Consider the following 23,689-nt stretch of genomic DNA (forward strand, 5'->3'; position numbering starts at 1 on the left):
CAGAGACAAACGGAAGCAGTGTGTAAAAAAAGTCACTCTACTTTATTATCTTACAAATGGAGTCATACTGTACAGCTTAAATTACATTGAAAAACAAGCACGGCCTTCAAGCAAAGCAGAGTGGAACCCCTCTGCTTAGAGGTCGCCTGTAGCACAAATTACCAAAGCTCTATTGATTCGCAAAATCCACGCCAGCTCCTCTGATGCCAAAAGGACAAAGGCAAACGAGCTGCTTCCAAGCCAGGAGACTGCCATTGAAATGGAACATGGAGGGAGTCCTTTACTCAGAATGTTTTTTTTTTTTTTAAAGGGAGGGAAAAGACAATCGAAGGTCTTTGTTCTGCTCGGCAGACTATTTCCTTGCAGAAGCTCTTTATACTGAGAACAGGGTACAGTCTGTGCCATTCCAGTACCATGTGCAGTTCTTTGAAATCAGCAAGGTTACATTGCAATGCTAGGGCATCGACAGGGCCAGGGAAGAGCCAGGTCTGCCGTGCTCAACTAGCTCACAGTACTTCTAAACAATAATTGAAAAGGCAGGATCTGGCTTTCGTTTCTCAGGCCACTACCCATAACAGCATTCACTTAATGGTGCATGGGATGCCCACTTTCAGAGCCCGACTGAAAATGCAAGTAAGAGTGTCAGGACTGGCGGGCATGACGGGGAGCAACAAAACATGCCACATTAAAAGTGTTCTTTAACAAGGCGCTTAATACCAGAGATTGGTTTCGAAGCGTGGGGTGAGGATTCAAACCGGTATTGCGCTGAAGCCAACCGCGTTGCCCCCGAGCTATCCACCCTTATTGTGCTTTCAAATATCAGGTTTCTCTTGGCTTTATTGCCTTCATGTTAAACACATATATACACGCGTTGAGAAAACAATCCAGGTACAAAACGAATAAAGCAGGAATGATCTGAAGAAAGGGTGCCCGTCAGATGGTCACAAACTGTAACCTAGCAGCTGTTAAACTCAGTCTGGGCTGAAGACTCAGAGTGGCGAGATGGGTTGACCCTTGCTTGGCATAAAGAAAAGCCGTATTATCTTGCCCTAGCCAGTGGGGGCAGGGAGTAGACCCGATGACCTACACAACATCTCATGGGTGTGGGGGGGAGGGGAAAGACAGTGAAGGGACGATTACTTCCATTCAACGATTGAGAGATTGGATTGGGGCGGGGTGCCTAGTAAGCAACTGGCACTAGGTTAAGACTATGAAAGGGAGAGAACTTTCAGGACAGGGAACACAGTTGTGGAGTGCTTACGATTTTTGTGATGGTGAGGGGCAGGTGTGTTGCTAGGTCTGGAAAAGATCTGGGGCTATGCTAATTTTGGCACTGTTGGTACTGGGGGCTAGCTAGCCTTTTTGGTTGTAACCCCTGAGCTTCTATCCAGGGCTACAACCAAAAGACCCCTCAGCACCCCCCCCCCTAGCAACGCCTCTGGTGAGGGGTACACAGACCAAGGAAGAGGAGGTGATAAAAAAAAAAAAATTATTTTATTTAAAAAAAAAAGAAAAAAAAAAGAGCAGAGTTCATGCAGGCACTCTGACGGATGACCAAGATTTGCAGAAATATGGAAGGGTCTTTGGTAATATGGAGGCTATATATGCAAGCGATTCCCACAACACAGATGAAGGCAGGTGACTCTTGTACTATGATTTTCATGAGAAATACCACATCATCCCTACAACACGTTCCAGACACTAATTTCCACTACAGAAAATAAACCTACAATTGCATACTTGAAAAGGGTCCGGGTCGGCGGAGGGTGGGGGGATGAAGCCTCATACTGCTAGGGAGAAATGGATATAGGTTAGGGTGCTTGGCTCCCATCCCCACACCAGAAAGCTCTATATGACGCTGAAAGCAGCTTGCAAACTCTTGGCGTTTTCCGACTCTTCCTGAACCTCCTAATAAATACATGATAAATATCCAACTAGCGATACAATGTGTCCAACTCCACACACAACAATGCTGGAGAACAATAAATCCAGCAAAGCAGAGGTAGATGGTGAACATGTGAGGAGTGTCTAAATTGGTCCAGTTCCCAACACATAAGACATCACTCTACAAATACCAATGTCTAGCATCCTGTCAGTTCTGATCATGAAAAACACAAAAAGACACAAACACCAGCACAGGTGTGGTCCCTACCTCATACTCAAGGAAGGTTACGCAAACGACTGGGAGTACAATTTCACCTTTTACAACAAATACAGAGGTTTTGTTCAAAAACGTGTTTGCACAGAAGAATTGCAGGAGTACACACCACACAAGAATTCAACTAAATTCCGAAGACAAAACAACAACCTCTCCTTTATATGTTGTATGAAAATAAAGTTCTCATCCTATAAGCTCCCATTAATGGCAGCATTGAATATAAAAAGGTCTTAATTGTGCTAACCTCCACTCATCCCGAAACCTGTCCCACCAACCCACACTAAACCAGTCCCATGACCCTCTTACAACAGCCTAAAACCCACCACTGGGGAAGAAGAAGTAGGTCACAGAAAGAGCTAGTCACAGAAATTGTGGAATGGGGAGGAATGCTCACCCAACTCGTTTTTTTTTAAATGAGTTGATTTCCTGTTGAGCCACTGCGTGTGATGCGAGATAAGAAGAGGGTCAGTGGGTTCATTAAGCAGGCTTTGTGGCAGCCATCACAAAACAGCAATGTCAACGAGCAAACTTACATTTATGAAACAACTTGGATAATTTATAGTCACTTCCTCTCTCGGAACTGATCAATATGTTTCCAAGAAGGAAAATAAATTGAAGTTCGAACCACACTTTAAATTAAAGCTTAAATAAAAATGTCAACTTATTTTTTTAAATCAGGAAAATGGAAACTACGCCGCAGTGATTTGGGCCTGGAAATATAGTGGAGCGAACCACTGGAACACCTTCTACATGGCACGGGGGGACACCCTTCCTCCGACTCTATTGCCAAGTTAAGCAACTGATGGGAATAAGTACTACTTCTGTGACCACCTTTTGGCACTGCTTGCATCATTAGAATTAAATGTACCCACTCGCGCCATCCTATAATGGCAAGTGAATTCTCCCCCTTACCCTCCTCTTCAATAGACACAAGGTTGGTGCCATGGTGGCTGGCAGCACAGAGCTCCCCCTGACACAGGGAGAATGGGGTGGGTTGAAGACTGGTGAAAGATGTGAAGCAGATCAAAAAAATACAATTAAAAACCCACACACCACAGGGGTGGGGATGCTCTATTAGCCCGCCGAGCACAATTTTCCTAGCAGGGTCGTATTAAACCACCATGCTTCTGCTCCACAGAGGAGCAGGAGACGCAGCAGATTCTGGGCTTCAGGACATGTCTCTGAATGTCAGTTCTGTCCCACTGTCAGGAAGCCCCGGGAATTTACAATGCTTCAAGTTTTGCTGCTTGTAGATTTGAAGCTGCTTGAAGTTCAGAAGTAGCGCCAACTTTACATAACAGACTCCTTCTCAAGGTTCCCCACACCTTCGATGGAGACCTGCAGCTCCTTCTTCATGAGGGGGGATACTTCCTCTTCGTGCAACACTCCACTGGGTGCAAGCGCCTCAGTCTTGACTTCTCTGAGTTCATCGCCTTCTCCGGCTTTAGCAGCAGTTCGCTCCGTGTAGACCTGTAGAAGCCCCGCTCCAAAGGCATCACCCTCAACGTTCAGAACGGTGCAGGTCCGGTCCCTGTAACCAAAAATCATACATAAATGTATAGAAGGCCTCCAATAGAGTTGAAATATCCATACAGGTTCATGACCCATAACTTCCACCTAGTTGTTTAATATTAACCTGATCTTTTTCCTAGTCCAACAAAAAACTAACAAATGCACTCGTAGTGCAACCACAAAAACCACCCAATTCCAAAAATGAAAAATAGCAATTCCTCGCTCTCAAAAGAGAAGAGGAAAAACATGGGCAGGTAACACAGTAAACACGCTGGTCATACTTACACAAGCCAATCTACTGCCAATATGAGGGATATGTCATTGGTGGGCAGCCCAACAGCTTCAAGGATGATGGCGAGTGTGAGGACACCTCCAGCAGGGATTCCCGCAGCCCCCACACTGGAGGCCGTGGCTGTGACGCTGGAAGACAGAAAGGAGCTCACAATTAGAACCCAATGAGTCCCTACAATTCGGAATTCCGAGACACCCCTCTACCCCCCCCACAGGGACAAATGAAACGACCACAGACCTCAAACTCCCCCCTGCCTTCGTTTCATGCCAATAGGAGTTTAGGACGCATTCCCCACGAGATCAAAATCCACTGCTGTCCTTGAAACAAGGCAAACGGCTTTGCACTGTAAACAGCACATCAGGCCCGGCACACTGTATGTAAGCCCGGCTTTGCACTGTAAACAGCACATCAGGCCCGGCACACTGTATGTAAGCCCGGCTTTGCACTGTAAACAGCACATCAGGCCCGGCACACTGTATGTAAACCCGGCTTTGCACTGTAAACAGCACATCAGGCCCGGCACACTGTATGTAAGCCCCTCAAGTTTGTGGAGGAAGCCTACGAAGTTAGAGCAACAATGAGCGGGCAACTGTTACTTATCTCGAAGTTACGCCTCCAAAACCAGGCAATGTATATCCAGTGGCGTCGCCTGGAATCACATTTAGGAGGGGAACAGAGGAGGCCACATACAAAAGTAGGGTGGGGGGGCACAGACAAAAGGGCACTGTGTGATGTCAAAAGCACTCCTGCAGAGAATCTTTTGTGCACACCAACTACCACACCCCTTTTGTGCACCTCTCATCAGAATGTAGGCACTAAACCATTAAGTCACTGATGACCCATCATTAGTGGTTTTGTGCCCTACATTCTGATTGGAGGGGCTGCTCTTGGCTGCAGAGTGACTTAACAGCTCATCATTGATGTGGGGAAGCATTGATTGTGGCCCTGTGTGTGTGCTGTGCTTTCGGACACAGCAGAGAGTGCAGAGAAAGTAACCCAGCTGAGGTGGAGGGCCACAAGAATTCAGAGGGGCCTGCCCCCCTCCCAGCAACGACACTGTAACATTGCTTTGTGTGCACTTTCCCCGTTAATGACGTGCTGTCTGCTATCAAGGATCTGCAGCAAGGTTCCAACTCGCTCCTTCAGAAATCTGAAAGGCAGACATGGCAGTAATGCCGCAAAGGTGGGCACACAGTTGAATCTACCTCCCCAGGGGAGGATTTGGAACAGAACAAGTTGGAGCTGTGCTCTGGCAAAAACGGTCTTCCCGGAGCACCATTCCGTGTAGAGACGAGGCCCAACCCACCCCAATTTGAGGTCACTCTCTGCCGCGACTGCCGTGAGCCTCTTGAATGATGTGTCAGAGACAGAACGTTCAGGAAACTGGCGCGTGTCTTGCCGTGTCTCAGACACAGCGGTCAGGAAACGGCTGTGAGCGTCATCAGGGGCAGAGACTGAACTGCTGCAGGGAGCTTCCTCAACTTGAGTTCCCCCAGTAAATGTCCATTTTTCTTTCCCCAACCCCCGCTCCCCCCCCGTCACCCCCACCCACCCTCCTATTCCCCCCCTTCCCATCGATCGCAGCAACAACACATCCCGCCCAGCCCGGGCATGCCCGTGTGCAAAACACCTTGGAGTCCCCGCATCCACCCCGCCCGTCCTCCCGAAACCGCACGGCATCCACTCGCCACCCGCGCACCCATCCCAGGGAAAGCTTGCAGGCCCCCACCCCCCGCGGGACCAGAACATGTGCTAATTAAAAGTAAAATTAATTTGCTAACCAAGGAAGAAAGAGCCACCGTAACAACGAGTACAAGAGCGACTAGCTAGTCTCATGGGGTACAGGAGAACAAACGTTAGAATATTAGTTTGGAGCTCCCGCGGTTGCCCTCCCCTTCCCATCGATCGCAGCAGTGTACCGCCAGCCCATCCCCCGCTCGCCTCCCGCTCCGGATCCCGACCCCGCCACCAACCCCACATCCCGCCTAGCCCGGGCATGCCGTGTAAACACGCCTCGGAGTCCCCGCCTCCGCCCCCCCCCCCCCCCCCCCCGGCTGGACCCGCCCTCCCGAAACCGCGCGGCAGCCCTTCGCCGCCCGCGTACCCATCCGAGGGAAAATTGCAGGCCCCTAACAGCGGTACCAAAACATAAGCCCCGGCCGGACCTACACCAAGCGCGCGTGCCTCTCCCGGCCCCCGCGTGAGACACCACCCCTAGCCCCCCGCACCCGCGCGGGTGAGCGACATTAGCCTCCTCCGCCACTGCCCCCCTCCCCCGCGCTGCCCCACCCAAGCACGTCACGCCACTCGAGCAACTCTTCCGCCTCCCCCCCCATGGTTGGGCGGTGACCCACGATCGCCAGTGCCCGCGCCCACGCTGGATGCTTACAGTGTACGGGGCCTAGACTCCGAGGCCCAGCACCCATCCACCTGACTAAGGCAGCCCCGCAACATTGACGCCGGGGGAAAACGGAGAGCGTGCAGGGGCATAGGGGGACACGCAGCCGGGACCCGGTACAGCAGCCAGGGGTGGGAATCAGGAAAAGGCCGCAGAGGCTTTGGGCTCTGTCCAACAGGGGAAAGGGCAACAGCGGAGAGCAGACGTTGACGGGGGGGGGGCATAGGCCACCCACAACAACCACTACCCGTAACCCGGACCTGTCCAAGTGCCCACACACTCACCTGCAACTTTACCGCGTTTCCCGAACCGACCACTGGGGCAGGAACCTTCACTAACGATGCCCGAACTCCTCCACAGGAACTGCTGGAAGCGGACACAGCAACCGCAGCTGGAACAGACGACGGCAGGCGCTTCAAAAAAGCTTCTTCTTGTACCTCACGTGGCGGGGGGCAGGAAACCGGAGGAAGAGATCGTTCCTGCGACGATCCTACCCTTTTGTAGGGTCTTCCCCCCCCCCCGGCTTCCTGTTCCCCCCCCCCAAACTATCCCCAGGTACCCCAGCCACTTCCGGGGCGGCCCCCTCCCCCTCGACCCCCCCCGCGGGCGTGAGTTAACCCCTCCCCCCGTGGGCCGCCAAGAAGCTGAGGCTCGGGGGGGGGGTCTCTGGCCCGGCAACCCCCACTAAGGGGCGACGCCTGCCATGCCGCGTCCCGCGGCGCATTCGCCCGCCGTTTCCAGCACTGCTCACACCCTCTTCACAGGTTAATCTACAGAAGCGATTCTCAGTCAAGCACTAACTGCTTGCATTCCGAGTTGCATACTCGTGCTGCAGGAGACCAGCTCTAATATCAGGTCTGAGACCTGGCCTTTGGGGTAGAGTGCCTCAGAAGAAAAACTGGAGCATGTTAAGGCTTCTACCAGCAAGTTGGGGTGGCCAGACCTGCCGCACTAAAGGCAGGAATTAATCCAAGCACTAAAGGCAGGAAGTTATCGGCTCACAAAGCCCCAGGTCACCCAGAAGGCTACAGTCAAGGGCCACGGGTTTCTAAATCCGGAGCCCTGCGTAAAGATTGTTGAAATGTTTCTACAGACTGCCCGAGAGCTCTTGCATGTTTTTTTAAGAGCAAATGTCTTCAGAACGAATAGAAAGCAAGCAAAGTGCTCTAAAACAGGTCTGAGTATACCAGTAGACTTTGGGCACCCCATGCCTGACTCAGGATGCTAAAAAAGTACTGCGGTTAGAGAAGTACGGATCCCAAGAATTAGATTACCTGCAGGCCCCTGTGTACATGATCAGCACAGGGATTAGAAGTTGAATGCCAATATGTAACTGGACAAGAGACATGTGTTGTATATGGAAGTAGGATTACCATAGGCATATATACTGAAAAATTATCCAGGGGACTATTCAAGTATTGCGTAACAAAAATATTTATTTAACTTGATAAAAAAATTTGAAAATAACAGTTAAATCATGTATAAATCACCACTATAATTCACATTTAGATTGCAGATAAATAACAGTGCCTATGGCCAAATTCATATCTGCACGGGACAAATCAATCATTCATTCAACACGCATCCTCATACACACATACATACGTACATACGTAGTGCATTAGTATACGTTTTTTTTGAAAAACATCCAAATGACGACCTAAGAGACATGTCATGAAGGTCAACAAATGGAAAAATGTCGCCAGGTTTTGGTAAGGATCTTGTTAATAATTGCAATTTGCTTGAGGACATCAACAAATTTCAGTTTCCGACCGGTTTCGACGTGCTGGAATTATTTAATCCACGTCTTCATCAGGGAATCCAAATTGTATACTTAAACAAGGTGTACACAAATTGACATGAATACAAAACACAATTAAACCATTAAAAAAAAGATTTTACAAACAATCTACAAAAAACTAAAACTAAACTAATTAATGCATGTGCTTGAAAAAAATAATGAAATACAGATCTCACATGCCTGGGTGCACCCATAATTATTAATGCAGTGCCCCCGATTTCCAAGTGCCTGTAGGTTAGTGAAACCACGAAACCTCTGCCCTATAGTGGAAGGTGGCTGAAACCAGGGGTGGCCATCTGACAATACACCATTAGTGATATCTAAAAATGCCCCACCTGCCCAAGTGTGCACAGTAAGTGGACTGGAAACACACTTGGTTGTCCGGCCACCAATTCCAGGTAAAAAAGGAATTATACCTGCAGTACAGTGTCTGCAAACGTGAGTCTGGGAATTAGTAGCTGGACAACCAGGTGTGTTCCCAGTTTTAGCCCCCTTCCACTATAGGGCACCGGTTTCTTGGTTTCACTAACATACAGGCACGTAGAAATCTGGGGCACTGCACTAATAATGGGTGCATACAGGAATGTGAGATCTGTATTTTATTATTTTCTTCAAAACACAAAGTTTAGTTTTAGTTGTCTGTTTTGGATGGTTTATAAAAAAAAAATTTGAATGGTTGAACTGTGTTTTGAATGAATGTCAAATTGTGTACACCTTGTTTTAGTATACAATTTGGATTCCCTGATGAAGACGTGGATTAGTTAATTCCAACACATCAAAACCGATCGGAAAACTGAAATTTGTTCGAGATGTCATCAAGCAAATTGCAATTATTAACAAAAACTTCACATTTTTCCCATTTGTTAAACTTCATGAAATGTCTCGTCATTTGAATGTTTAAGAAAAAAAAAAGTATACACATGCACTTCTGTGCATGCGTGTGTGTAGGAGGATGCGTGTTGAATGAATGATTTGTCCAGGGCAGGCATGAGTTTGGCCATCTGCACTGTTTTAATGTTATTTTATCTGCAATCTAAATGTGAATTATAGTGGTGATTTATACATGATTAAATGTAATTTTCAAATTTGCTATCAGGTTAAATAAATATTCTTCCTGGGATTCGAACCTGCAGATATCACACAGATCTTAGTAGCAAGCGTACAAACCATATAGCTATTTTACTGGTGTATGACGTCACAGCAGGGGGGGGGCATTTCTTCTATCAGGTCTCTTTTTTTCCCTCATTAGAGATCTGTAGGGCTGAGAGGAGGGAATTTTGGCCGCATTCAGTGGGGCAACGGCCACAGGGCAAATTGGACTTTAGCCAGCCACCACAACCCCCCCCAACCCCCAAATGTTGACCTATCTTGACTTGACCTGGCTGACCTACAGAGCCGTGACAGGAGAGAAGGGGACACACAATACAGAGGTGCCTGTGACTGCACAGTTAACAAAAGTACCAGCAATTACTAGTGTAAAGCGTTTCATTACTAGCAACTGTATTTGTAGGCATACATTTTTAGGCAATTGAAATTGTGATGGGGTGTTTTGCATTTAAGGGGAGTGATTGGAAGGGTATGGGGACAGGAGTCAGCTCATTCTCGCAGCAGTCCTCACATTCGCGGTTTCAGACATGAAGCAGGGAGTGAACTGCTTTTAATCCTGAAGCTGCACTAGAATAGAATCTGTAAAGAAGTTAGAGGCACCCCCAAAGTGCGTTCACCCCTCCCCCCCAGTCTCTGAAGTTAGCCCCTCGCTCTCCCAACATTTGAAGGGTTAGCCCTCTTACCCCTTGAAATTAAAGCCTGGTTGCACACACATGGGTTCATAACAAGTTCAGTGGCGTTTCCTGAGGAAATACCGCCATACTCGTTTGGCGTTTAAGGCACTTGAAAACACGGTCATTCCACCAGATTGCAAGTGACGGAAAGGCGGGGTTGATCCCCATAGGATTCCAGGATGTACTGCTGCTGGTTCGTCTGTCCATGGTAAAATCTCAATTATTTTGGAGATGAAAATGGTGAACAATTTCCAGAAAATACTGGAGATTTTTCTTCACTTTGCCCCCAAACTCAAAGGAAGTGGGCCATAAACACACAGCAATTCCATTAGGGGCACTTACCTGCCCATGTTCTACTCGCACAGCCACACGTGTAATAAGGCCTCTCGTCTTTTTTTTTTAAATGTATTTATTTATTTTTTATATGTTGTATATAGTGCCTCTGGTTGCCTTTCTACACCTCCCACGGAACAGCACTGGCAGTTGAAAAGGGGGCGCCATACACAACAATTATAGACGGGTACCTTTCAACTAGTGGGTGCATTTCACCTAAGAGTTCTGAGCAAATGGCGAGAGTTGTCCATCTCATGTCACTTGTAACCCCCTCTGGAATATATCACTGCAGTTCAGGGGCAAAAGTTACATTTGCAAACTACTAGGCAGCCATAAAAAAAAAGTCACTTGCCTCCTCAATTCGGCACATACACAAAAGCACACAATTTCTTACTCACCATGAGTCAAATAAAAACTAGCCAATGGCCAGACGGTGTGAAGGGGTGACATGGTACTCACAGAATAGTGATGACCTGGATGAAGTTGAGCGGATAGTTGTTGAGTTGAGCGATAAAGACTGCAGCGACGCACTGGAAGAGGGCGGCCCCATCCATATTCACTGTGGCACCAATTGGCAAAATAAAGCGGCTGATGTGCTTCGAAACACCGTTGTTCTCCTCGACGCACTTCATCATCAGGGGCAGCGTTGCTGAACTGCAGGAAGAATGCAAGTCCGTTTTCAACCATCAAACAACCCACGGGTGGCATGGTCATAACAAAAACAGGAAAGATGCTGTTAAACTCTGCCACCGAACTGCCCATTAGTGTCAGTTTGTATTGTCGAAGGGTCCTCCAGTTAGAGGCCTTTTGACACACTGGTGTCTAGTCTGTTGGCTTGCAGCCTCAGACTCCCTGCGAGCTACTCGTCATCGGTGCTGTGAGATGGACCTAAAGCACTTTAACTGGGCAATGTTGGCAGGCAATTAAAGCTGCATTCTCCAAACCTCACTGCTGTGAATAGTTACACTACCTGACGCACTTGGGAAAAAGTTGTACTATTTTCCTCTGCATTAGTAGCAATTAAGTTCAAATCTCTACACCACCCTGTCCATCTTGGCCTTGATTTGAATGGGTATTCTTAAGTTTCTTTTTCAGCTAAATGTCGCCCACTAAAACATTTCCACACAAAAAGGTGCCAGGCAATAACACTACATAGTACTAAGGAGACGAGATTTCTCTGCAAATAGGACGACAGACACCCGTCCCCACCCCGACCCCCTCTTCTTCCCTCCATGTTTCCATTCACGTTAAACAATCACAGTCTATTCTTGCCTTGGTCACCCTTTGCATCTGCGTTGCCAGTCACAGCATATTCTGGAGTTAGTTTGGTCTGAGAAATGAAACGCATTCCGAGACAACAAAAAGTAACCATGCTTCAAGGGGTTGGAGCACACCTCGAGTCAATCACAAAACCACACGCCTCGCTTCCCACAGGCACCTCTGAATGCACCCTCTAAAAGGTCTGCTATGTGGATTCACAATCCAGGCTTGGCTTAGTCCAGCCTGCATCCACAACATCACATTCCCACAGACGAGACAGGCCCCTGATGTGAGATTTATGCCGGAGGTCCTTAAGCCACACCAACAGTATCTCAAAGAGCCCCCTTCTTTTAACCTACCTCGCCTCTGCTTGAATTCCTGTTAGTTTCATCTTTCCCCCACTACTATTGCTTTTCCTCTGCATGTTATGGCCTGGATGCCCCTAGCGGGGGCAGGATAGAACAACTTCCAGAAAAGCCTCAGTACTCTATGGCCTGTAGAGCAGTGATGTGGAGCTTTGTAACATAACTTGAGACACACTCATTGATATGATAGGTTATTGGGATTGAACCAGTGTTGCTCCGTGTCATCTTGCTTCCAAGACTAGGGCAGTAGAACCAATATGAACGGAAAAAAAAAAGATGATTGTGATGTCTGAGCCACCTAAATTTGGCACAAACCAGAACACTTCCCACACTTAAATCACCAACCTATACCACCCTCAGCTTTCTTTGAACTTAATTAAATCTAGATAGAGCTTCCTACCGCCTTGTTTTATCCATTTGACATGAAAGTTACACAACTGACCCATGATACACTGATGGACTTCGAGTAGCACAGGACAGCGCAACAATCTCACGTGAACAGAGCACTGAATTTGAGTTGTACGGCTACAAAACCAGAGTGCGTTGCCTTCTATGAGGTGGCCCAGCCTACAACTGTGTAGTAAGACTTATTCCATACAAGTGGTCTTCTAAAGTACATGGTAACAGGGCAGAAAACACAAACATGCTCTACATAAAAAGGGTCCCCTGCAGGAACTTGTATGCTCTCAGAACAGAGCAGAAGGCGATAGCTTACCTGGAAGATGTGCCGAAAGCCGTGGCTAGGGCAGTGAAGATGCCCCAGAGGAAGCGGTAGGGGTTTCTCCGAGTGAAGATGAAGTAAATGAGCGGCAGGACGATCAGGCCATGGATGACGTGTCCCACGATGCAACAGCAAATGTATTTGCCAAGGCTGGAGAAGAGAGCCACAACATCCTCCATCTCCACGATCTTCCCAGCAACCAGGAACATGATACCCAACGGGGCATACCTGCCGGCAAGAGAGGCGTGAATGTCATCTTGACCAGTGGAGAAGACACAGAATACTAAATGCAACAAGAATTCCAACCGCAGAAGCTAATGCAATACACATGTGGAAGCTAACCCAGTAAAGAGACGGGTCAACCTAGTGCAGACGTGACAAAAGGGCAGACCCAATAAAAGAGGCAATTAGTCATTGAAAAGCCACAGCCACTAAAAAGGGGACAAAAAAAATGGTCCTCTTGCTTTAATGGCAACAGTAGCCTGCATCCGGCTGCCTGCTAGAGAACAGCAGCTTTGGTTTCTGTATCGTCACATTCCACTGGGCCTTCCTACGTCACCACACTGTTTGCTCTAGAAGATGCTATGGAATACTTTTAGGAAATAAATAACTTGTCCTTCCTTAATAGTGGATTTCAGCTTTTAAACTTACAACAGCAGAACTGAAGCGAGCAAAAACTGGGGCGGGCAAGCGAAAATGGGCATGAGGGCAGGAAGGTGGAGTGAAGAGAGGGATTTTCATCAGGGCCAGGGAATGCACGCGTGCTGGGAGAAGTTGACTATTGTAGGGAGCAAGGAAAGGTGGGTTAACATATGGGAAGGAATGCAGGGGAAAAGGCAAGAGGCTGAGAACAGAACAAGCCGGTATGACAACATACTCATCCAGAATTATTTTTTCCTCCACCAAATGGAGTTGGAGTGTTACTGAATGATACATACCACATGATCCATGAGACCAGGACCATGGTTGCCTCGTTGAAGGAGTTGAAGAACTTTATCAAGATTTCACCCTCTTCCCCGAGCTTTCGGAGGGCGATCCCAAAGACAATAGCGAACACAACAAGACCCAGGATGTTCATGCCATCCACATCCATGCCAAAAGGAACCTGGAGGAATACACAGTAAGACGGCAAGTGTTTGGTTTCTCAACCTAAGTATTTTCCGAGCACATGAACTCGGCGTCATATAACAAACAAATATTGTATTGGCTATGGCACACACACTTATGTAGAACAATAAATGCCTACTCCTTTGTTCCTCAGTGTTAGGAAAGATTCACATCTATGTGTAATTTTCCCTCCAGTTGTGTACCCACCAACTTTTTGCTGATGTTAAATCTGACTTTACCAGAGGAGCCCAGCCTTCTGCTGCACTAGCTTTTTGATCACTTTTTATGGGGAAACTGACATGCCCTTAAAACAGTCAGTACTGGGAGACTTTGTTTCCCTTAGTGCTTTTCAATGTTGCAACTTTCCTGCAACATGTAACAAGTGTACAGTGTACCTTCCAGTACAGTGCACTTGGGTCTATTAGTCATTTCCAAAGGGCCAAGATACTCAGGAAGGATTTTTTAGGAGAAGGCAGTGCCTTGGACAGGGCTGGTGGCAGCTTATTTTGTATATTTGTAACCATTTCCTGCCAGGTAAACCACGATTACTGTGTTTGGCACGAACAGGTGGCCTGGCTGCAAAATGGCCATGCCACGAGGTTCTTTGTCCATTTTGGGCATGCATTCTCATGCGAAACGCCAAGCTTTCGCAGGCTTCTGCATACCTTTGTGTGTGCCTTCAGTATGTGGGCTGGAGCTTCTGTTCCCAATACACATCCTGGGTGCCAGAGAGTCTGGAGTGCTGTGAATGCCTGGGACCACTGTGGTCCGCGATTGGTCCACGTATGGTATGCCTGTATGTGAGCAGATCTCCCATTGGGTCCTCTTCGTTTTGGTGCGAAGGAAATTCTGGATAAGAAAAGGCCCCAAACACCCATACCACGTTCATCTCTCGAGTTCTCACTAAACAAAGGATAGGACCCAAGTATCCTGAATCCAAGAAGCCGAGTCGAGGAACCGCTGGTGACCCGCTGGAAGGTTTGCACCCTGAGCCCCCTGTCATCCTGTGAGACCCCTCTGCATCTAGTCGTCCTAGAAGGTCTGCAAAGACGCTTTGACCCACTGGAATAGTGGGACCAACTATTCTCGGCACCTTCATCAAACCATGCAAGTAAGCTCTCTGGTAAGGGTCCCTGGGCCATCCAGTGTGCTGACCAGCTTAAACAGACTCTTTGCCCTGATACCGCCGCCGTTGGTACGACGCTAGCTCTGTGGTTCATGGCACTCTCACACCGAATTTCGTACACTGGGTGAGTAAAGTGAGTGCGCCCGAACCGGAGTATACGCAGTTACTGTGTCGACCCGCCGCTGTAACGAACTTTTCAGGGGCAAGAGGGGCACAAATGCAGCGCACCTGCAGTGGAACTGGCCTGATCCATCCACCAGGAGCGGAGAAATTGCCACTGTCCCGTTTGGGAATCATTGCTGTATCTTCGTTGCTGAAAGCCTCAGAGCCGCCAAATTGCTGCACTTAAATCGGCAACCGAAGTGGAATCGACTGCTGAAGTTTGGTCCAGAGTGTGCCGTTGTTCGGTAAGTAATCGCAACCCTAACTGGTGGCCCCTCTCCTTTCCATTACAAGTGCGAACTAGCAAACTATTCCCAACTCTTGGAATCGACTCTGCCCTCAATCGGAGGCCCTCCTCGAATAGAGGGAGCCTATTCTTCATCACCTCACCCACCTTCCTGAGCTGCTACAGACCCTTGAAGAGACCCCATTTTGCCCATCTGCATTACTGTGTGCGCCAGCATTGCATGTACATTTGAGCACTAGGCTCCTCTCTTCTTAGGGATTGGACTGCCTCTTAGTTAGGAGTGTGTTGGATGCATAAGGGTCTAAAGACTACTTGCACTGCCCGTTTCCTCCCCGTTAGGTTGTGGACCCATTTCGTGCATTAACCCTAGACCCCAATGATCTTGCATATATGTATTTAGATAGGATTAGTATTACTGTGATTTGAGTGTTGAAACTCAAAAACCTTGAAATAAATGCATTTGTATTATTTTTACTATATCGACACCTGACTGGGAGTGATTTGTAAGTGTCCTTTACTCTGTGTGCTCATTGAGGTCTTTCAGTCACCCTCACCCCTCCTGAGACCTAGTCTTGACCGCCGCCAAGCTACCTTGATTGGTCTGGCTTGTCCAGAAGGTTACCCTGTTCCAAGAAACTAGGCTGGCCTTCTGAACATCTGCCCACCAGGTCAGAGTTCAGAAATCCGTCTTAACACTCTCATGTTAGGTTAGGCCACCAAACCAACCCTTGATCCCCAAGTGAGAACTATGCACCACTCCCAATACGTTGTATACTATAAATTCCAAACCCATTGCTAGCAACTATGGCTTGAGGAAACGAGATGGGGAACAAATGCAGTGAGCAAGATTCAAGCAAGCCCTGCATTTATTTCAAGATCGAGGAGAGGCCAATGCTTTAGCAGATATGCTTGGGGGACAGACTGGTGTGTCACAGGGGATCCATTATCAACTAATAAATACACGCATCCATCCTTACCTTTTCAACAATACTCGTCTCATTGATGTCGCCCAGCTCATTGGTAAAGTTCTTCTTTATGGTAATCAGTTTGTAACTGGTGCTATACTGTGGAGTTAAAGGGGGAAAAGCATGAGTACAGGCAATATGGCGGGTGAGGAATAAGCAAGGCAAAAGTAGTAAAACTTCAATGAGCGAATGCAGTGGGCCACGAATTTAACCCATGCAACCAATGGTTAAGTTCTATTGCACCATCAAACAAGCAGTGGCACATTACACGTTAAAAAAATAGAACTACCATGTGCACCTTTCTAATAATACGATTACATTTCTCCCTCCACCCGCCTTCGTTTATGGTCGATGGCTCTGGGGAGGAGAAACAGAACTTTAACAAAGCCTAGGCCTTCGCAGCCACGTCGGACAGCAGAACCTTGCTCAAGCCATAGTAACATTACCCCAAAAAAGGAACCCCTCCATCCCCAAGGATGGCGTCACCGGCCAATCACTGCTCTACTGTCTGCCCAGAACCGCACATATTAACGCTCATTGCCCTAATGCTACACAGACCATTCAAGGAAAGGGCATCAAGACATTTTCTAAACTACTACTGGGAAAAACCAATGGGCGGGCGACTGCTCGGCATTGTACAGCTCACAATCATAGGGGACTGGGAAAGCAACTGAATTTTGTAAAAAGGGGGTGCACGCAGGGGTTAACATGTAAGGTGCAGCAGAGGAATTGGGGCAGCCCTCCAGAGGGTGGAGCAATCACCAAGATATTATTTTAAGGGAAGCAGGCAAATACCCCCTGCCCCCAACTACACTCCTGCACATTAAAGTGAAAATGTGAATCTACGCCTGTTACAAACTAGGGGTGCAACACACTACCCAATTGTACTGGAAGGACAAATGGGGGGCGGGAGGGGGACAAATGGGGTATTAGTACCTGTGACTGCAAGTCCCGCACAGATTCGGAAGCCAGGTATTTTACCAGATTCACTCCTCCCACAGTTGAGGAGTTACTTTAGGACTGGCCTCTTCAGAAAGCATTAAAAAGCAAGATGCAACAGCCCACAACAGCGATACAAAAGCCATCATAACATTGCACACGGGTGTATGAACAGAATGCATATATACAGAAAAAGTCACTCACCGACTGGAAAGCAGCTGAAACCAAGTTGGATGGAAAGATGTTCCTGGGGAGAAGGGAAAGTGGGAAGGAACCATTAGTAACACGGTCTTAGAAGCTCGCCAAAGCAAAATTGTGGAGGTTTTACAGCAACTCTGAATGAAGCAAAGCGCAGCACAATACTCACTTAAGGAGAACACTGTACTTTTAACCCTGCTTTAGACATTTGTTAATTTGACCCCAAAAAACCAGGGGTTTGTTTGCCTTCCATCGGAAGCCTTTGGCTCATCCAAATACAGAGCTGGCTTTAGGCATGTGCCACCCAGGCAGTTGCCCGCGGTGTCATATTAGCCCACCTGCTACACCAGCTCCGGGGAGTCTTTCAAGGGCTCCCCCAAGCTGGCATGGAGGGAGAAGGCACAACAGGCGAACTATTGAAGTGAAATGTGCCCTGCTCTCCTGCTGGTGCATCAGCATGAGAGCGGGGTGCTTTTTATTACAACAGGGACAGCTGCCCTTTTTTACTTTCTTTTTTTAATTATTTTATGAAGTCTGTCATTGCTTTATGTTCGGGGTTGTTCACATGGTCTGTATTTATTCAAATGGGTCAGCAAAGGCTGCACGGGGCTGGATTAGTAGCAGCACCCTATTGAAGTGATCAACTCCCCGCTCCAGCACGGGAGTGTGGAATTAAACACGTAACTAGTGCACCAGTGCTGGTTTGGCAGCAGCGCTCCATTTAGCAGAGAAAATACAAATTTGGCAGCCCCCCCCCCCCCTCATACTCCACCAGGGACCCGGGATAGGGACACCAGAGGGCGGCTGGGGGTGCCAAATTTGCCCCAGGCACTGCCATCCTGTCCAAATATGACTCGGCACTTTATTTGCACACCACTGCATGCTGAAAGAACAACAGGGGAGAACTGCCACAAATGCAGAATAAGCTGGAAGGCATGGAGCCTGCATAGGGCAACCTCGCTACTCAAGACGAGAGGGGAGCTGGGAGCGACAGAGGTGGCGCAGAAACGGTGGCAGAACAGGTTTCCACAGAATTAAGCCGGAGGGGTGAGAGGTTAAACCTCAAGTGGGGCTCGCCCACATCTTCCCCGGCCAGTGCGCTGTAACGTACGAGAATGAACGAATAAGGCGCGCCCTTTGCATGAAACCAGAATATCAGGCCGAACCCGGATAAGAAGCCAGCCGCTGTGGGGGCAGGGGACTGCCGAAAGTCCCGCCGGTAACAGTCCTCGCGCCATCTGCTCCCAAACCGCGCGACTCCTGAAGCGGAACTGCCATTATTTTTAATCCGTCTCTGCTGCAGCTCAGGCACAAGCTTGTTCCAGAAATTCCCGCAAAGCGATTTCAATTGCATCCATTCCAAACAGAGAGTAGGTGATGAATGTTGGCAGAGATGTGGCCCAAAATAAAAACGGAGAAATCGCTACAAAGGATAGAGCTAGGTGACATCATCCCCTCCCCCCCAGCCTAAAAACTCATACAAGGAGACTGCAAAGGCAAGATCATGACCGCCTGCCATTTAACACCTCCAATGCCCCTTACAACTAAAACCAGACTTCTGGTCTCACGAAAAGACCAGCAACTTCCAAAGCTTCCCATTATCGCTTTTTGTTGTCCCCCTGAGTGGAGGAGTTGTGCTGTGAGCTGTGCCTAGAGAATCGAGCTGCTCTTCAAAGATGACGCTTTGGGAGCTGCTGAAAGCAATGGCAGAGTTCACTGGACACTGGAGTCATGCACCATGCATTTCAGAAGTTTTGGGTGTGCTGGCAAGTCACTATCTCGGATCGCTAGGAAGGTGATCTGCAGCAATGGAAGGACCATCACAGAGTTGTTCTTCCTGCAGAAGGATGAAAGGCACGGGCAGAGGCGTGTGTTGCAGCTTTAGAATGCCACAGCCCACCTAGTGACTTTCACGTGGACACTGAACAAACGAGGACGGTCCTATGGACACCAGGGAATATTCACGAAGGCCGGTTTCTGTATATATATATTTGACGACTGGGAATTGGTTATTATGTGATATACCTAAATTTCGTCCTTTTAAGACAGAGCACAGGGCAACCATTCACTCTTGGAAGCAGTGGACCTGCATGGATAAGCCCTACAAATCCTCTGAGTCATCGAGTTAATGTTTGGTCTCCGTCTGACTGACCGAAACACGTGTCTGGGGTTTCTGTTGGTACTCTTGTTCAGAGGAGAATTGCCTAGCATTTCGTGCTGGACTGCCCCAGGGCAGGACAAAGACTGATATGTTTGGGATATTTCTTCTCTGTGAAAGATAGTGAGCTAAAGACTCTGGGTAAGTCTCTCGTAACCAGTACTAATGTCTAGCAGAGGGACTCCCAGGACCCCCCCCCTTGTTAAGACAGAGCACAGGGCAACCATTCACTCTTGGAAGCAGTGGACCCGCATGGATAAGCCCTACAAATCCTCTGTCATTGAGTTAATGTTTGGTCTCCGTCTTACTGGCCGAAGTCAATAATAAAAGAAAATAACCCCTCTTCAAGAATGTTCCATATACCTCAAGCTTGCCATGCAAGCAGCTGTACGATCAGATCAAGTCGGAATCCCAGGTGTCGTGGCCATTAAGGAGGACCTGGCTCTCCAAGTACCTTTGGAAAGTTTGTCTCGGGATATCTACTCTACAGGTAGGTGAGGGGGATAGATGCTCAAGTGGATCTTCTCACTACACGCGGGACCGCGCAATACCTACAACCAGAGGGCCCTCAACTCCAGGTGGTGAGCTGCAAGTCACAGCATCGCTGCCAGAGGCACAGACGGGCTCTACTCCAAGCAGGTTGCCATTATCGTGGCTCTTATCATTAAAGCAATTGGCAAAGATACCGCAGTGCAGCTCAGATTATCGCTGTGTAAAGCAGGCGGCCGAGATAAAGCTCGGTAGCAGTGCAGAATGCCACGCCAGTGGCTGTTCACAAGGACTTTAATCAACCCCCACTTTTTTAAGAGAAGGAAGGAGGAAAAGATAACTCCACAGCATGGCTGGGCCCAAGAATGAGAGGTTGCCTTTGGGCATCAAACCATTTCATGCAACCATCCCTTTCTTTGTAATAAAAAAGTGTCAAAAATGCGAGTGGGAGTCGTAGGCATTTCGCTACATATTAAGACTTGCTAATGTGGCATTGGCTAACTTACTACATCCATGTTAGCATCCTTCCTCCTACGATCCTAGGACACTCACATATAGGCAAACATAGCCCCCAAAAGTTGTGCTCTACCAAGCACCATGCCACAAAACCGGGTGTCTCATCCGGCACTCGTTTGCATTTCAAGGATTAAAAGCTTGCACTTCTAAGCGTATAATAGGCAGGACAAACACCAGTTCCAATCCAACACAACCAAGTACCAGAGTCTAGACCGGCTTAGTGGTGTGCACTGAGTGAGAAGGGTAAACAAAACACACAAATTAAGAAACAATAGCAAAATAAACCAAAATCCATCTACACTATAAAAAAAAAGTGTTGAAAGAAGAAAGGTATTGTAGAATCCAGGGTCCGGCCTTAAATGACTTTGACACTCCAGTGAACTGTTAACTTATTTACTTAAGTTCAGGGACATCAAATACAGTCCTTAGAGTCAGGTAAGTAAAAGGGGACATAGGACACCCACCGGCATCCTCTCTCAGGGCTTACATCCTTGCAACTAACAAACCTGGAACTCACTCATAGATAAACATTCTAAGCCCTGCATTCCATCTCAAGATTCTAGTCACTTGCACCAGATGAATGCAAAGTTAATCACAACAGGTATCTACGCCACCATAGCCGTTTACCCACGTCACACGTGGCTGATGCAACCACGATGGATATCCCATCATTTGATTTGCACTCCAGAAAATGGCACCAAGGCACAGTTTTCAGAAAATAAACAGCGGGGGCAGAGAAAACGGGACTGGGCGTAGGGCGACCTAGTGCCAAACGTCTCTTTGTTAGGAACATAAAGCATCGTGCTGGTATGGACACAATGACAGCGGGTGAAAAACAGACGCTGCAAGATGACAGGATAGTTGTGTAAAGTGCCGTGTCAGAGGACGAAACGGGAGGGGGGGGGGAACCAAAAGTCGCCCCTCAGCGTGACTCGGCAACTAGCATCGACGCCGTGCATCTGGTGGATACGCTGGAGGCGGTTGCCGTGCTCGGTCCAAAACACCAAGCTACGTCCATAACTACAGAACACTACAAAGCAAGGAAGCTCTCGCGACATACTGCGTCAGAGCCGCGGGGCGTGCTGGCGGAGGGAGGCCATGTGTTCTCCTCAGTCACTCAACCTACTGCCAACATTGCATCAGACACTGGGAGGGGCCGGATCCGGGGGACAGACCCATGACAGCACAGGCATGAGTAAGCTTAAGGACAGGCAGGCACAGTAGGGGCTCTGTGCAGCACCAACTGCCTCGGGGTCAGGGGCGTCCTCCGGGAAGCAGAGGCAAGGTTGACTATTTCTGGACCCGCTCCAGCGAAGGCTGGGCAGTCTATGGGTGAGGTGTCCTTACAAAGCTCGGTAGATGCGACGAGCCACCAGCACGCTGGTGAAACAGTAACCAATTCCCAAATGACACGGTTCGGGAATAGTAAGGGTCTCCTCTCCGGGGTACTGCCCATCATCGCGATATAAGATACAAGTCCACCACTTCCTCGGAGTCTCCCTGGCACAAAGCAACCTCACCTGACTAAGTCCAAGAAGGAGTCGCCCACGTCCTTGGAGTCGGGGATTCCTTCGTCGCTGAGCCCCAGGGAGGGACTGCTGACGCTCGCCCCGGCTCCGGGCTGGATGATGAAGGCCATGGTGACCCCCAGGGCAGAGGCAAGCAGGGTCGTTACCAGAAAGAAAAGCATGGCCCAGCCGCCGAGCCGACCGAGCGCCGAAGGGTCCAGGGAGGCGGCGCCCGCCACCAGGCTGCACACCACAAGCGGCAGGATAATCATCTTGAGCAGACGGAGCAGCAGCTCCCCTGGGAAGCCGAAGGCGAGCTGCTGGGCAGTGGTGAGCCCCACGGCGCGGATGCCCAGCCCAAGAGCCACCCCCAGCACCACTCCCAGCACGGTCAGCAGCACCAGCGCGTTGGATTTGAGGAAGGCGCGGAGCCGGGTTCCGCAGCCCGGCGGCGGGGGAGGCGAGGCGGGAAACATGGGGCTCGCGTCGCCGTTGGCCACGTCCCCGTTAGAAGCGCCCTTGAGCTCAGCTGCCATGGCCTCCGCGCGGCGTCTGGAAGATCCGGGGTGTGCTGGGCTGAAGGGCTCCAGGTGGCTCGCGCGGTCCCACTTTGTGCGGCTCCGTACCCGGCAAAGCCTTTTCAACGAAAGCTGGACGTGGAAAGGAGGCAGGAGCGGAGGGCGGGAGTGATGACAGTAAGCAAGGGGTGGGCAAATGGGAGAAGGCGGAGCCTCGTTGCAAAGGCGTGCCACTTGGGGGCGAGTAGCAATGTAGAGACCGCTGTGCCCAGAGCGCCCTCCAGTATCTAGTCTGTTCGAGCCCAAGAAGAATCGCCCAACACCACCAGGGAGTGTTTCGGGAGTCTATAGGGTGCCACCAGCTCCGGGAAACTCAGCCCCCCATGGTGGCGGCGCCCGGCCCTATTTGAGAGCTTTTCACTCCAATAGGGCCCCGCTGCCATTGAAGCACAGGGTATCCTTTGAAAAGCGTCCCAGAACTGATGCCCCTTTAAAGGGGAAGCCCTGGTGCTGGCGCCGAGCGCGCTAGTAAGGTGGCGGAGGGCTGCTCACTTGAATAGTGAATGGCATCTCCGAGTGCAGGTGTAGTCGATTTGGTGACGTGTGCCTTCGGGGATCTACGAAAGGGGAAGTTGCATAAGCATATTATTCCGTTTACTCAAATCGTCATGTTCTGAGGACAATACACCAATGTTGCGATGCAAGATTGATCGCAAGAGCAAACAGTCCAAGAAAAGCTTAAAATGAACACTATGGCAAGGGGGGTTGGAGGGGTACACCTTCCTAGGTCAGAGATCTCGTTGTTTGTGCATTCCAGTCAGTATGTTCTGGGTCCAATATCACTGTGCACTAGATCACATATAACATTGCATGCATGCGCTGTATGCTCATTGGCCGACCAACTAGCCCACAGTTGCAATCATTTAGTATGAATCAAATCACCAATATCCTGAATACTCGAAAGTTAGCACCCATGTGCAGAAATACAGGCATAGCTCTCAACTCACACGCTTCTGGCGGGTGTCACCCGCCTTCTAAAGAGTGGACTCACCCGCCAAGCCTCCTGCAGGCCCATTCATTTCAATGGGCCTCTCACCCGCCAAAAACAAAATCGGGTGTTTTCACCCGCTTTTGC

General features: G+C 49.0%; 1 protein-coding gene across 1 annotated transcript; it reads right to left on the reverse strand.

Annotated features, from left to right (window-relative positions):
• Positions 1-23: 23 nt before the first annotated feature.
• On the reverse strand, positions 24-22,888 carry SLC1A5 (solute carrier family 1 member 5). The gene is made up of 8 exons (XM_069644579.1): positions 22,049-22,888; positions 17,372-17,414; positions 16,241-16,327; positions 13,560-13,726; positions 12,616-12,849; positions 10,735-10,929; positions 3,956-4,090; positions 24-3,689 (listed from the first exon to the last, which is right to left on the reverse strand). Exons 1-8 carry the CDS (start codon positions 22,570-22,572, stop codon positions 3,449-3,451), a joined length of 1,626 nt encoding a protein of 541 aa, XP_069500680.1. The 5' UTR covers positions 22,573-22,888; the 3' UTR covers positions 24-3,448.
• Positions 22,889-23,689: the final 801 nt, after the last annotated feature.

Source organism: Ambystoma mexicanum, chromosome 2p (genome assembly GCF_040938575.1).
Source record: "Ambystoma mexicanum isolate Mex_15411 chromosome 2p, UKY_AmexF1_1, whole genome shotgun sequence".
NCBI classification, from domain to species: Eukaryota; Metazoa; Chordata; class Amphibia; order Caudata; family Ambystomatidae; genus Ambystoma; species Ambystoma mexicanum.

Coding starts and splice junctions, on each gene's coding strand:
- SLC1A5 (XM_069644579.1), bottom strand. CDS start 22,572: ATGGCAGCTGAGCTCAAGGGCGCTTCTAACGGGGACGTGGCCAACGGC. Junction 10,930..12,615: donor GCTTTCGGCACATCTTCCAG/GTAAGCTATCGC, acceptor TTCTTCCTGCAG/TTCAGCAACGCTGCCCCTGA. Junction 4,091..10,734: donor ATCCAGGTCATCACTATTCT/GTGAGTACCATG, acceptor TCTGTCTTCCAG/CGTCACAGCCACGGCCTCCA.